General features: G+C 40.1%; 1 protein-coding gene across 2 annotated transcripts in view; it reads left to right on the top strand.

Annotated features, from left to right (window-relative positions):
• Positions 1-14,550, top strand: part of LOC126100466 (uncharacterized) — a 217,128-nt gene that overhangs the window by 179,321 nt on the left and 23,257 nt on the right. For both annotated transcript variants that reach the window (XM_049911074.1, XM_049911073.1), the window contains exons 8-11: positions 2,311-2,607; positions 4,516-4,633; positions 4,910-7,359; positions 11,507-11,734. In XM_049911074.1, the coding sequence (XP_049767031.1) occupies positions 2,311-2,607; positions 4,516-4,633; positions 4,910-7,359; positions 11,507-11,734 (3,093 nt within the window). The remainder of the gene's footprint in view (positions 1-2,310; positions 2,608-4,515; positions 4,634-4,909; positions 7,360-11,506; positions 11,735-14,550) is intronic.

Raw genomic sequence — 14,550 nt, 5'->3', positions numbered from 1 at the left:
TAAAAACAAAAAAGGAAAAAAAAAACAGGGAAAAAAATCATGAAGGGTGCATGAACTGAGTTTTTCAGAAGCCAACATGATTATTTTACATAACAATGTTTAGTAATAAAGCATACAACTTGTCTTATGGGCAGAATTATATGTGGAAATCTATTATAATACATTACATTGTAATGGCAATGGCCAATTAAGAATATTCTCTCTGTCAGTTGATTATTATTTTTATCACTTCAAATTATAAGAGGTGTATGAAGTTTTGGAGGCACATTTGGTTTCTTAATGGTAGTTGATCATTAAGAATACTTGTAACTGTGTTTTGTGTTACATTTATCTTGTTTGATAGAACAGTAGAAGAAATTGATCAGTTTGCAATAGAGTTTAATTAACTGCGCCAAAACATAAAATTTACTGTTGAGCATGAAACTGATAATGGCATAAATTTCTTGGATTTAAAAATCAGTAAATACAATAGTAAACATAAATGTAAAATACACAGAAAACCCATTGCAAATCACAATCAACAGCCTAATATGTTGCACCAAACAACATAGAATGGCATTTATAGGGCAATGCTCATCAGAATGGAATACATCCCATTTTACACTATAGGGACTAAAAACAGTCCAACTAATAGCCCACAATAATGGGAACAGCTCTGAACACATATCAACATGATGCTCTGACCACATATCAACATGATGTCACAACTAAGTACACTAGGACTGAAACATGCCACTGTGAAGACTCACAGAAAGAAGTAAACACATTTCTGCAGCACACCTTCACCATCTTACAATCAATATCTGTGCTACATTCTCTGCTGAGAAGCACAGTCACTCGGGAAATATAAGAGTATACACAGGAACAAAGGGAAACATCAGGAAAGCTCGCCCGTAAAATCATGAGCGGTGTATTATTGGGCAGGCCAGCCACACTCATATTTTTACAGCCCTCATCCCCCTGTTAACTGCAAATAACTGTACAATCTGTAATTATGGATTCACTAAGGCTGTTGGTTTCAGGAGCTGTGATATAATTGCAACAAAAATCTACAGTCTGCTAGGAATGTATTTATACCTTTATACTAGTTGTGAATGACAGAAATTTTATGCCAGGTTGTTAATAATGACCCATCTTCAGACCTGAGTACACACAGTTTTCTAATCATGCTGCATCAGTGTATATAAAAAGGATACAGTCAAAGCAGTAGATCTGCATCTACAAACATACTCTACAAGCTACTATATGGTGTGTGGCAGAGGGTACTCTGTGCTATGACCAGTCATTTCCTTTGTTGTTCCAGTCGCAAGTAGAATGAGGGAAAAAGATCAATCTGTATTCCTCTTTAGGGGCCCTAATTTCTCTAATATTATCTTAAATTGCAAAATGTACATTGGTGGCAGTAGACTCACTCTACAGTTAACGTCAAATGTCAGTTCTCTATATTTTCTCAGTAGTGTTCCTGAAAAAGAATGTCACCTTCCAGGGATTCCCATTTGAGTTCCCTAAGCATAAACCAAATAAGTTTCGTAGTATGTGGTCTTTCCTTCTCATTCCGTCTCCCCTGGTCCGGGGTGGTGGGTGACTTTTCTGAACTGTACCCCTGTCCCTAAACCTCTTCAGTCCTTTTCCTTCACCCTCTTCCTTCCCCTTCAAATCTTCTGCCATAGAAGGAACCACTGGCACTTTCGTGTGTGTGTTTGTTCACCTGCTGCTGCTGCTTGGTAAGTAAATTTTTAATCTATCCGTTTTTATCATATATTAAATGTATGTATCATGTGTACAATTCTAGCAGACCTGTTGACTCTGTGAAGCATCTTATTAGACAGTTACTCAGATCTGGAAGATAGTCATTACTGAGCAAAATTAATAACCCGGTATAAATGTTTTGTGATCTGTAACTGTAATAATAATATAAGGTACTTAGTGTAAAATTATTGGAATACAAAACAAAGCAACAAATTTAAATCTGTAAATGCATCCAGGTAGGCTGGTCCCCCAAGAACTAGAAATGTCCTGCTGATAGATTTACATATGATGTCAGGTATGGCACTACTTTTAGAATTTGATGCCTTTAAGCCAATGCTTTTCGGATGTGTGTTGTGACAAATTGTAATACTGGTATGATGATGTGACAATAAACTGTATAGCATCAGGTGTAATAGTTTGGCAATATGATGGCTAATAGTTCAAGTATTTCTTGTGAGTGTGAAATTTTTGTTACATAACATTATTTTTATGTTTTTAATAGACAGACTGTCTCATTATCTTAGTTATTCATATCTCATTGCATCTGGAAATGTCACTTAGGGACATGGAGACATTTCTGCTTGAGCACATGGCTATTCTGGAATCAGTGATTGAGAGGCTGCAGCTTGCAGTTGATCGTGCTTACCTCCGCAAGGATATGTTCGTCCATCTTATGATGGAAGCCTGGGAAGACTTGTGCCAGTGGCTGGAAGGGCTTTTTTCAGCCCCTCGTCCATCATGTCCTCTTTGGATGGGTCTTGGAATGGCTCCTACACACTTGCATACTAATCTTGCTTATGGCTTCCTTCAAGACCTCTGTCACCTGATAGCTGCTCTTGACACTAAGAGCAACAACTTGTAAGTGGAAACTTTTGCTGTTGGTTTTTCATTGTTACTGGAAAGTGATCAGATTGTAATAATTATAATTTACTAGATTAGATTTCAATACATTAACTGACTAAAGTGGTTTCAGATATTTATATTCCAGTTTCTGTGCGAATTATATTCAGAATATATACTATTCGTTCCTCATATGTTTCAAAAAGAGCAACAGTTGTTTATAATTTTTGTTGGTATATTTACAATAACTTGAGTTTTCATTTAGAATAGAGGGGCATAGCAGGTAGCAAATGTAAGGGAAACAGTCATGAGTAGTATTTGCTCCCTTCATGATAAATTAATGTAAGTGCCAATGGAAATGCCGCACGGGATAGCCGCACGGTGTGAGGCATCTTTCCACGGTTCATGCAGCTGCCCCCATCGGAGGTTCGAATCCTCCCTCGGGCATGGGTGTATGCGTTGTCCTTAGCATAAGTTAGATTAAGTAGTGTGTAAGCCTATGGACTGATGACCTCAGTAGTTTGGTCCCATAGGAACTTACCACAAGTTTCCAAATCCAATGCAAAACTTAGTGCATCTACACTTTATATTTAACTATTGTGTGATTTGTGAGAGTGGAAAGTATATTAGTACATACACAGTAATGACCAAAGATACTCTGTTTTGAAATATGTTGCTCAAACTAAAGAAAGAAGCTACCCAGTCAGTAATCTCAGATCGATCAAATCAAGTTTTTGTTGTACCTGAAGAAGACCTGTTGATTATTATACAAAAGACTCACATACTGTCTGGTCTGTGCATGATTTTGGGAAAAAAATGCCTCATTCCTGTGAGCGTCAGTAGTATTTTTCATGTTCTTACCACAGAAAAGAATGCTACAAAGTGATTTTAAAATGTAGGATTGACACAGAATGAGACTTGAAAGAGTATTATGATAGAAATGATGCAAGTTAGTTGAAAAGTATGAATGTTCGTGGCATGCCAAAGCTGTTCACTGGTCAGCAATTTAAATCTTCCTCCTGTAGACAGTGCTTTTCCAACTATGCCATATGCACTTAAAAAGCTATACTAAGCTTTGATATGGCACTACCTATTTGTCCACACCAAGCTTCACTTAATGGTCATTTTATACCATTCCTACCCATTCTCTCCCCCCCCCCCTCCCCCCCCCCTTCACACCTATTTTGTTTTTGTTATGCCTCATCTGTAACCCATGATTCCTTTTGTGTTTATGTGTTTGATATATTTCATTTTCGTTTCCATTGTCCCTCCTATTGTTTTCTCATTCAGCTACCATGTCTGCTGTAACACTGTTTGCATTGCATGTTTTTTAATGTCATTTGTTACAAGTCATTGTTAATTTATGTACTTTACTATTTGTTTAACTTTTCTTGATCACTAGCAGAAAGATTTTATGGTATCAGAGGAAGCAAGCTCCACTGATGACTGTGGGCAGAGGAGTGATGGGAAGGTTACAATTCTGTGTTGCTCAAACAGTGTTGGTGCTAACCACATGCTTGGTATTTCTTTTTGAGCAACAGTACAAAGTGTAACAGGCAATCAACCTGTACTTTTCCAAGGTGTCATTGGTAACTCATGTAATTGATCTAGAATTACTTCCTCATTAATTTAAAAACAAACAAACAGCACAATTTGACATGAGTTACATAATAGATACTAAATTGTTGCACCCAGTATCTTTATTGTTGTATTGGTTAGACTGCAGTGGTCAAACACTACTGACTCTTCTGATAATGAAAAGGAGCTGGTAGGCCACTCGTGGCCTGAAGATGGAGTGCCAGAGATCAAGAAAGGTCAACAAATACTGTATGTCATATTAATGTCTGTGGCCCAAGTCCTCATTAACTTTCCCATCCACCTTTATTTCTGCTTTTGTTTCTTACACTGTTGGTTTCTTTGTTTCAGTTTTGTGAGTACCTTGATAACAGCTGTCCTGACACATCACTTGGGCTGGGTAGCCACAGTGATGCCAAATAAAAACACTTGTAAAAGTGCTTCAAGAAATTGTTGCTCTTCTCAGTTGGTAAATATCTTGTTTTTATCATACATTGTTGTCTTTGTTATCTGTAAAACTGATCCCTTGCATTCCTTGGAAACATTTCAAAAAGAGAGCTTACCTAGGCAAGTAATTGTTGATATGAAATTTATATTACTTAAATTTATAAATACCGTCATGAGCTTCATCCTCCCTCCCCCCCTTTAGCCCAATTTCCTCATGTCATTTTATGCGATTGCTTTTATTCTTGTTATTCCTAATACTGTTATACCCTTTTGCTTATTACTTTTCTTATTTCTACAGCTCAACTCACTGTCAAGGTCACACCCATACAGTGCCTTGTGGGCTCAACTTGGGGACCTCAGTGGTGCAATTTCTTCACCAACTAAAGTGTCACGTACCATAGTGACATCGTCAAGCAGCAAGCAGACTGATCTTGTGGGCAAAATAGTGAGCTGCCTGACATACTTCATACGCTGTGGAGCTCTAGAGAAGCATAGCAACATCTCCTTGCCATCTGAAATTTGTGCCAGTGATGCACAATGTGTCTTTGACGGTTCGCCACTTGCCAGCATGAAATCCAGTGCAGTCTCTGTGTCAACTCTCACAGAAGCTACAAATGAGTTGCATCTCAAAGGGACAGTAGATGACTTCCATAAGCCATCAAAAGCACTTCACAAGCCTGCTGACTATATGTTGGCAGCGCCATTTAATGTTTCCAAGTATCAGTTAAGTGAGAAAAGTGTTAACATTGCAATGGATGACAATATTAGTGATTCAAAAGTAGCTGAATCAGAGGAGGCAGTTCAAAAGAAAGGTGTGGCGAGGGAGTTGTTTAAGTTAAAGAGTGCAGCAAAATTTTCATGCGAGATGACAGCAGGCAATATGTGTTCTCCAGCACGAGCTGAATGGGATAACCATGAAGTCAGCAATCTAGCGAAGAAATGTGACAGTGATAGTTCTCCGGCTCCAGTTATTACTTATTCTCAGGTAATTGCATCAGACAGTACCCCTGAGCCAGATGTTCAGTTCCACAGGGCACTGAGCACCGAAAGCTCTAGAACATTGACAGAAAATTCCACACACAGTCCAGTGAGTTTGTGTGGTATGAAACGGTCCACCAGCTTTTGCAACCGGATGACAAGTTCTCTGGCTGGTGCTGCTTCAGTGTCTTCTCAGCTGCATCCCACTACAACAACAATTGAAGTTCTCGAGGATAGTGTCAATAACAATGCACTTCATCCTGAAGTAATTTCAGAAAAAGTCAACCGTCTCTGTCGCATTCCAACAGAAGCTGTTATGTACCATCTCCAGAAGGAATATTCGGAACCAGATGACTCGAGCAGGCTTCTGGAAAGAGTGAGCTGTGAACGACAGATGTCAGCAGCAGATACTAGTAGATCAGTTTTTCCACCTCAGACTCCTGTACCAAGTGGTAAATTTGACAGCATGGTATCATTTGAATCTCACATTAATAATACTTCATATGACTGTATTGATGAGCCTGATTCAGGCATTGATAGTCATATCGGTAGTGCTAATACAAAATCTGAAAATGTTATATTTGTCCTGGGAGACAATGAAGAACTAGTGGGACTTAAAAACAATAATCATGGAGAAACACGGACTTCACATTTAAGTTCAAGTCATCAGGAAGTGGACAAACCAGTTGTGAGTGCTGTAGATAGTAATGGTAATATAAAGTCTACAGATTGTGATAAATTTCCATCTAATTGCCCTAACAGTAAAAGTAATTTTCTATGTAGGGATTCATGCAGTTGTACAGGTTTTACACAGCTAGTTGAGCAAGAACGTAGTAAAAAACATGGTTACTTGGACAGTCAGTGGAAAAGTTTATGTAATTCAGAAATTTGCAAAATAGGTAATAGATTTCTATGTAGTAATAGCATTTTGGGCTGTGAAAGTGAATGTAAAACTAGTCGTAAATCATTGTCTTGCAATGACAGTCCTTTTGTCATACCAAGTGTGAAAACTGATTGTGGTGCTGATGACAGTCAGAGGAATTGGGACCCAGATAGGGTGAGCCTGATAGACAGCAATTGTGAGGGGCGAATAGTTATGGTGCATTCATCCTATATTGAATTGGAGGATGAAGGTGACTGCAGGGAGAGCAGATGCAAGACTGTGATAAGGCCTAGTAAACCTGTTACTCGATCTCAGTCACTTTCTTTTCCCTTATGTAAGAAGCCATCAAGCAAACAGTCATCTATATGCAGGAGACACAGTGAGTATGTGCATCATAATGAGCGTTACTTAAAAAACTATCACAGTGTCAGGTTCAATTTTGAAAGATGTGAGAGTGTGTTGAATAATTATGTGGATGGGACAGGTCAGGAGAAAACTCCAGAAGAAGATGAAATTAATGGAGCAAGGGAGAACTTTGAAAACCTTAAATCATTGTCTGAAGATACACATTGTAGGCAGTGTGGAAGTGACAAGGTAACAAGTGTGAACGTTAGTTTGAAGTGTTCACTGTGTGAATGCAAACATAGTGAAACGTGTGACAGTGACACTCCGTCTAAGTGCCGGACAGTTGACTCTAGACCTGCATATGTAGATACAGACACTAGTAGGGAAGGAAATGCTCTCTTTGATGAGTACAGTGCCCTCTCTGATGAAGATGTAGTTACACCTACTGGAAATATGGCTTCAAGTGTTAAAGATGATGAAAATTGTCAACACAACCTGGACCCATTTGAAAATAAAACATTTCTTGAACTCCCATTTCCAAGGTAAGCAGGAGCTGTATATTTCATTCTTTGTACTATTTGTGTCTAACAAGGATCACATGCTCATTGCCTCAAGATAGCCATTTGTGTAAGATGAATATACAGTGCTTGAAAAGATACTTCCGTGTGTAGAACGTACTTGCACAGTGGTAATCAAAGGAATAAAATGGAAATTTTTGCTATATCCAAAATTATGTTTGTGACGACTGGCTTCAGATCTCTACCCATCTGTCAAAATTTAGCTTTTCTGTGGTTTCCCTAAATTGATTATGATAAATGCTTGGAAGACTATTTCCTCCTCCGTCCTTGTCATATCTGAGCTTGGCTCCAATCTCTTATTATCTCATTGTCAACAGGATATTGAACATTAATCCCTCCTCATCCCCCCCCCCCCCCCCCACACACACACACATTCACACATGCTGCCCCATACAATCACCCCAACTAGCTAGACATATAATCTTCCTTCATTTCTTATGTTGGAAATAGTTAGCATATTTCTGTATACAGTTTAACAGTAGTGTATATCTTGCACAGGGATTTATTTCATTATATGAGGTAAATGCAAAAGAAGAGAAACGTATATAGTAGTTGTTTTTACATTGCAGTGTGGTAGTGCCAGGATTTGTAAAAAAATAGGGCACTGTGCTAATTGACAAGTGACACCATAAACATGGTAGCAATATGAGCCTCTAGAAACGACCAGTGAATGACATCACTGTCAACACAAACATTACCAAAATAAAAACCAACAAAATAATGCAGCTTCCTCAGGAATTGAGGGACACAAAAACCTGAAATTCAGCAAACTCTAAAAACAGTTGAAAAATATGCCAAGACACAAAGGAATTAAAGACATTAACTGCCACTGGGCATTGATTTAAATCAATGGGGAAAGTTGAAAATTTGTGTCAGACTGGGATTCAAACCCGAGTCTCCTGCTTACCTGGCAGATGTGCTGATCATTACACCATCCGGACACAGTCATCACATCTGCACAGACTACCCTAGCCTCCTGTCAGACCCAAAATCTCAACTTATCCTTGCTCTACTGATGTAGTGTGCGGTTATGTATAGATTTACTGAACAACACAATCCAAGCCACTGTTCCATTCCTCATTGGATAGCCATTTCCACTTGACCTTCATAGGTTTGCATTGCAAACCATAAATCCCACCCACAAATAAATAACATCACTAAATATGTACAACAATTAAAAAGTAAGCCTTTGAAACTGCTATAAGTTAATTCCACTAAGAATTAAAGGAGGCAGCACTTACCCAGGAAGTGTGTGCAGAGAAAAACTACAAAAATAAAAGATAAAGAAACAGAAACTAACTAACTATTAAAATCAAAGAAAGAAATGGCAAAAACAATCAAATAAAAAAGGCAAAACCACACACACAAGGTATGAAATGCTTGTAAGAGTTTGCGGGGTAAGTTGCGCTGCGAAATAATTATTAAGGAAAAAAATCCATTTGTTGCGCCATTTCCTAGGTAATTAGCATTGCAGTTAGCCAATCAGGCCATTACACATGGAATTTCAAGTGGCTGTCATTCTGTAGTAAATGTTAAAGTAGTGCAACATTATTGACAGTCACAGTTAAATACAATATGTCAAACTGGAAGTAAGTTCAAAAATTTGGTCTTGAGATGCCCTTATTCTCCTAATCTTACATCCATACAGAGATAGCTGCTGACCATATTCTATGTTCAGCTGTAGAATCAAGTTTTAAATGCTTTTACGAGGTGACATTTCTGGGCAGTTTATAATATGGAACAACTGAAGATTAAAGCTATCTGAAGATGAAAAAGATGTTAAATCGAATCACAACTGGATAACTCATATCTGATTGTATCTCTGAATTGTGTTACTTATAGTAAACAATCACTATGGTTCTGTTATGTCTCCTTTTCGTTGCGTTTATCTCATCATGCTGGTACCATTGTTATCTTTATTTAACAATTCATACTTTATTTTAATTGTGTGGCTGGATGCCCTTCCTTTCACCACAGAAGGGAAGTCACGTGCACCATCTATCTGTCTGTGAAATGTGTGAACTGCATTGTGTGGGTTATTGTATTGTAGCTGTTTGTCTATCATATTGTATGGGGCAGAACTCGGAAACCAGAGCAGCATTTACCTAAATGGGTGTGAAAAAATGTCTAAAGGCCACTGTCAGTCTGTCAAGTATGACAATCCAAGGGGATGTTAACCTGGTACGTAGCTTTGATGCGAGTCTGACTTGACTTCCTCTCTCGCAAGCTAGTGCAGTGCATGTGAAGTTACAGAAGCAGGTCATTAGTGACTGTCATTTTATGGAAAATACAAATTAAATCTTGATACAGTCCTGTACATTTTAAGCTAGCAGTGAATAAATAGCAGCTAGCAAGTATTAGAGGGAATAACTCCCTTTTTTCTCCAGATGAATGTCTTTCCTGGTAATTTTACTATATTACGCAAAAATAGTAGTATAGGTAGCTGTCTAATAATATTTTATTGTTAATACAAGCTACAGAATTATTTTTAATAGCTGCTTTACTTTGTTAATATTTGTCTTGATTTGTTCCGCATCCTTGAAGATTCTCCTTCATTATGTGATTCACAGAACACAATGAATGAATAGTGCACTCTAAAACACTCATGTCATCCATAACACGACAATATCGACTATCAGTTGCACTATCCTTTGCTGCTTACTCCTTCATAAAAGCCTACATTCTGTGATAATATGCTGAGGTTTCCAATGGCATGATAGGTACTAGTAGTTTCACCAGCATTTATTAGCTTTTGACAAATGCTGTTAGCAGTATGTGAAGACCTTTACCTGATGGTGATATCCAGTGCAAAATACTTTACAAATAAATATTTTATGTCAGCTTTGTACCATTACCATTTTCAGACAGTTTTCTTACAGCCTGAGCTATCCAAGCACATAGCACACTTTTGACATTCTTCTAAGCTGTCCCTGTGACCCTCCTACTTTTTAAACTCCACACATGCGTATATTTTTGGTCTAGCACCCTATGGTCATGACAGAGAATGGCTTATTGTTAGGTACAGAGTTCTTTTTTCAGAATGGATTTTTCGCTCAACATTCATTTTTCCTGTAATGAATCTCCATGATAGATTAAAAAACTGGCATCTCGACATAGGTTAGGACTCTTGCCTTGTGTGGGCACTCTTATTTAATTGTGGTGCTGAGGCATTCCAAACAGTCTGCTGCAAAGCTCCTGTCTGCCATTACATTTCTTTTACCTGAAAGTAATTCCATCTGCCATCCCATGTGTACCTGCTTTCTGGTTAAAGCTGTTAAAACCATTAGCTCCCTCTTTAGTGCGGTGAACTTCAGTTTATCTGAATCGCATTTATTCAAAATCTGTTTTATCCAAACAAATTTTTCCCATTTCTTGGCTCACGTTGGCACTGTCTGATGCATTGTGTAACTTCGCTTTTGGCGAGCTAGACTAGCAGTTGACAAGTTTCAACTTGTCTGCGCCTGGAGCCATGCATTCACTGGTGTTTTTCGGCAGTCTACTGCTAATCAGTGCACTGGCGTGGGTCAAAAGTTAGTTTCGTCAATATGTGTGTGTGTTGGTTGAAGTTTTAGCATGTTTATGGTTTGTGTTGCGTGGTTTCATGCAAAATAAATGAGGTTTGTTATTTCATTTAAAAACTTGAGTTTTCAATCATACTTTGGCACCTTTTTAACATGTAGACACAATTTTTTCAGTCAATAGCATGCAGACTTATTCACAACCATATCAATAACATCCTACATACCCTACACAGGTTTTACGATTATATTTCACCGTATTGACACAGTTCCGGGTGTCTCATACATAAAAACAGGAGGATTTCGGTTTATCCGAAATTTTCGTTATCCGAACTGGCCGCTGCCCCGATCATTTCGATAAACGGCAATTTACTGTACATAAATATTCCAAAATCCAATATAATTATGGTCCATGATGCTAAGTACTTTGCTCTGTTACCTTTCTTTTTCATGTTGATCTGCAAGAAAAATAAGTGTACACCTCCTTATACCATATAGTCTTACTTGTCGAGTTCTTATGATCTGCAAGATGTACAACAAAGGCAGTGTGTAGTCTGTTGCAAATACAGTATTACTTATGTTCTGCCCAACAGCAGTAGAAGTGAAGACTCGAACCTTCCAGTAGGCTCTGGAATGGCAGCCTCTCTCCTCGGGGGAGTGACAGATCACTACCTTCCAGATCTTATTCTCCATGGTTGCATACAGCCTGTTCGAGCTTGGGAATCTGCTCTGCGCAGAGATCTAGCTCTATCTGCACGCCATCCTCCTGTCGATCAGGAAGTGTCTGAAGCTGTATGCATTGTGGCTAACACTGATACATGGTAAGTGATGATTTTTTTTTATATTCAAGAAAACAATGAATTTTGTATCAGATTAGTTATTTAATTATTCTTACAGTGAATCAGAAAGTTTTGAAATGTCATTAGAGTATGTACTCAAACAGAACTAGAATGCTTAATCTCTCCCTCCCTCCCTCCCTCCCTTTTCTAGTCTCTGCTTCAAAGAAATTTTCAACTGATGCTTATGACCCTTTCACCTTTCCAATCTTATCAGATGTCCACTCTGGTCATCTGAGTCTGTTAGTGCTCATATTTTTAAGAAATTGTCACTTTTTCTTTGCCAGTTACTTTATCCAGAATCTTCAGAATGCTCAAGTACATATAAATTTGTCTGTTCATTTAACTGTTAGGTATATATTTACGCTTGTTGCATGAGCCTTGCATATGAACATGTTTGCCTGCACCAATTTAGACTGCAACTTCATGTTTGAGAGCGGTGAAGTTCAAATAACCATCAATCCTTCCAAATTTAGATTTTCTGTGGCTTTGCTTAATTTCTTATGGTAAATACTGGGATGATTAAAATACACTCCTGGAAATGGAAAAAAGAACACATTGACACCGGTGTGTCAGACCCACCATACTTGCTCCGGAAACTGCGAGAGGGCTGTACAAGCAATGATCACACGCACGGCACAGCGGACACACCAGGAACCGTGGTGTTGGCCGTCGAATGGCGCTAGCTGCGCAGCATTTGTGCACCGCCGCCGTCAGTGTCAGCCAGTTTGCCGTGGCATACGGAGCTCCATCGCAGTCTTTAACACTGGTAGCATGCCGCGACAGCGTGGACGTGAACCGTATGTGCAGTTGACGGACTTTGAGCGAGGGCGTATAGTGGGCATGCGGGAGGCCGGGTGGACGTACCGCCGAATTGCTCAACACGTGGGGCGTGAGGTCTCCACTGTACATCGATGTTGTCGCCAGTGGTCGGCGGAAGGTGCACGTGCCCGTCGACCTGGGACCGGACCGCAGCGACGCACGGATGCACGCCAAGACCGTAGGATCCTACGCAGTGCCGTAGGGGACCGCACCGCCACTTCCCAGCAAATTAGGGACACTGTTGCTCCTGGGGTATCGGCGAGGACCATTCGCAACCGTCTCCATGAAGCTGGGCTATGGTCCCGCACACCGTTAGGCCGTCTTCCGCTCACGCCCCAACATCATGCAGCCCGCCTCCAGTGGTGTCGCGACAGGTGTGAATGGAGGGACGAATGGAGACGTGTCGTCTTCAGCGATGAGAGTCGCTTCTGCCTTAGTGCCAATTATGGTCGTATGCGTGTTTGGCGCCGTGCAGGTGAGCGCCACAATCAGGACTGCATACGACCGAAGCACACAGGGCCAACACCCGGCATCATGGTGTGGGGAGCGATCTCCTACACTGGCCGTACACCACTGGTGATCGTCGAGGGGACACTTAATAGTGCACGGTACATCCAAACCGTCATCGAACCCATCGTTCTACCATTCCTAGACCGGCAAGGGAACTTGCTGTTCCAACAGGACAATGCACGTCCGCATGTATCCCGTGCCACCCAACGTGCTCTAGAAGGTGTAAGTCAACTACCCTGGCCAGCAAGATCTCCGGATCTGTCCCCCATTGAGCATGTTTGGGACTGGATGAAGCGTCGTCTCACGCGGTCTGCACGTCCAGCACGAACGCTGGTCCAACTGAGGCGCCAGGTGGAAATGGCATGGCAAGCCGTTCCACAGGACTACATCCAGCATCTCTATGATCGTCTCCATGGGAGAATAGCAGCCTGCATTGCTGCGAAAGGTAGATATACACTGTACTAGTGCCGACATTGTGCATGCTCTGTTGCCTGTGTCTATGTGCCTGTGGTTCTGTCAGTGTGATCATGTGATGTATCTGACCCCAGGAATGTGTCAATAAAGTTTCCCCTTCCTGGGACAATGAATTCACGGTGTTCTTATTTCAATTTCCAGGAGTGTACATTCATTTAGCACAGAATTGTACACTATCACATCAGAGTAATCAGACATCCGTATGTAATGGAGAACTGACCACTAGATGTCATGAGAGGTACACCCACAAGTAGAAACAATTAGAAAAGGATGAGTGGAGTATTAAATGAAGAGCAGGCAGATCTCATGTGCTGACAGACAGGGACAATTGAGCATTGCAAAGTGTTGTTGCTATAAAAAAAAATAAAAATAAAAAAAATAAAAAAACGGCATGACATCTGTGGAAAGAATGCAAAGTGCTACAAGTGGCATGATGACTATGCCTGGGGAATTAAAGAAAGTGGGGTACAGTGGTTGAACAGCTCCTGATAAGCCATACATTTCTGTAGTCAGAGTTCAAGCCATCATAGAGACAAAGGGTTTAACGTTCACAAATGGGCATATTGTTGTGACTCGCCGATCATTCAAAGTGCCGCCGCACAATTACACGCGTCCTCTATGTGCGGCGCTGTCTGCCAGCCATGCAGCAGCTGTGCCACCTAAGCGGCCAGCCGAGCAGTGGCCGCTAGACTGGGACTCAGTGCTCATTCGAATGTTAACGCGTGCACATGTTTGTCAACTTACTCTGTGATTTATATGTGTTGTGTCGTTCTGAAATATACGTGTTCAACTTGACGTTATAACACATATGAAGAATATGGGTGAATAAATATCAACACTTGTCAGTGTAGTACCCACAGTATCCACTGCACATGTACTGCAATTTCAGTATCTTTAGTTTCCCCTAGGAACATTGTTCTGTGTAAGGCTTTATCTACTACATATTTCACTACGCGAAAATAAGATTTTTTGTAATATAGCGCCCCACTGTGGTG

The sequence above is a fragment of the Schistocerca cancellata genome, chromosome 9 (genome assembly GCF_023864275.1).
Source record: "Schistocerca cancellata isolate TAMUIC-IGC-003103 chromosome 9, iqSchCanc2.1, whole genome shotgun sequence".
NCBI classification, from domain to species: Eukaryota; Metazoa; Arthropoda; class Insecta; order Orthoptera; family Acrididae; genus Schistocerca; species Schistocerca cancellata.
The sequence above is the reverse complement of the archived record's forward strand: the minus strand, read 5'-3'. Positions and strand labels throughout refer to the sequence as shown.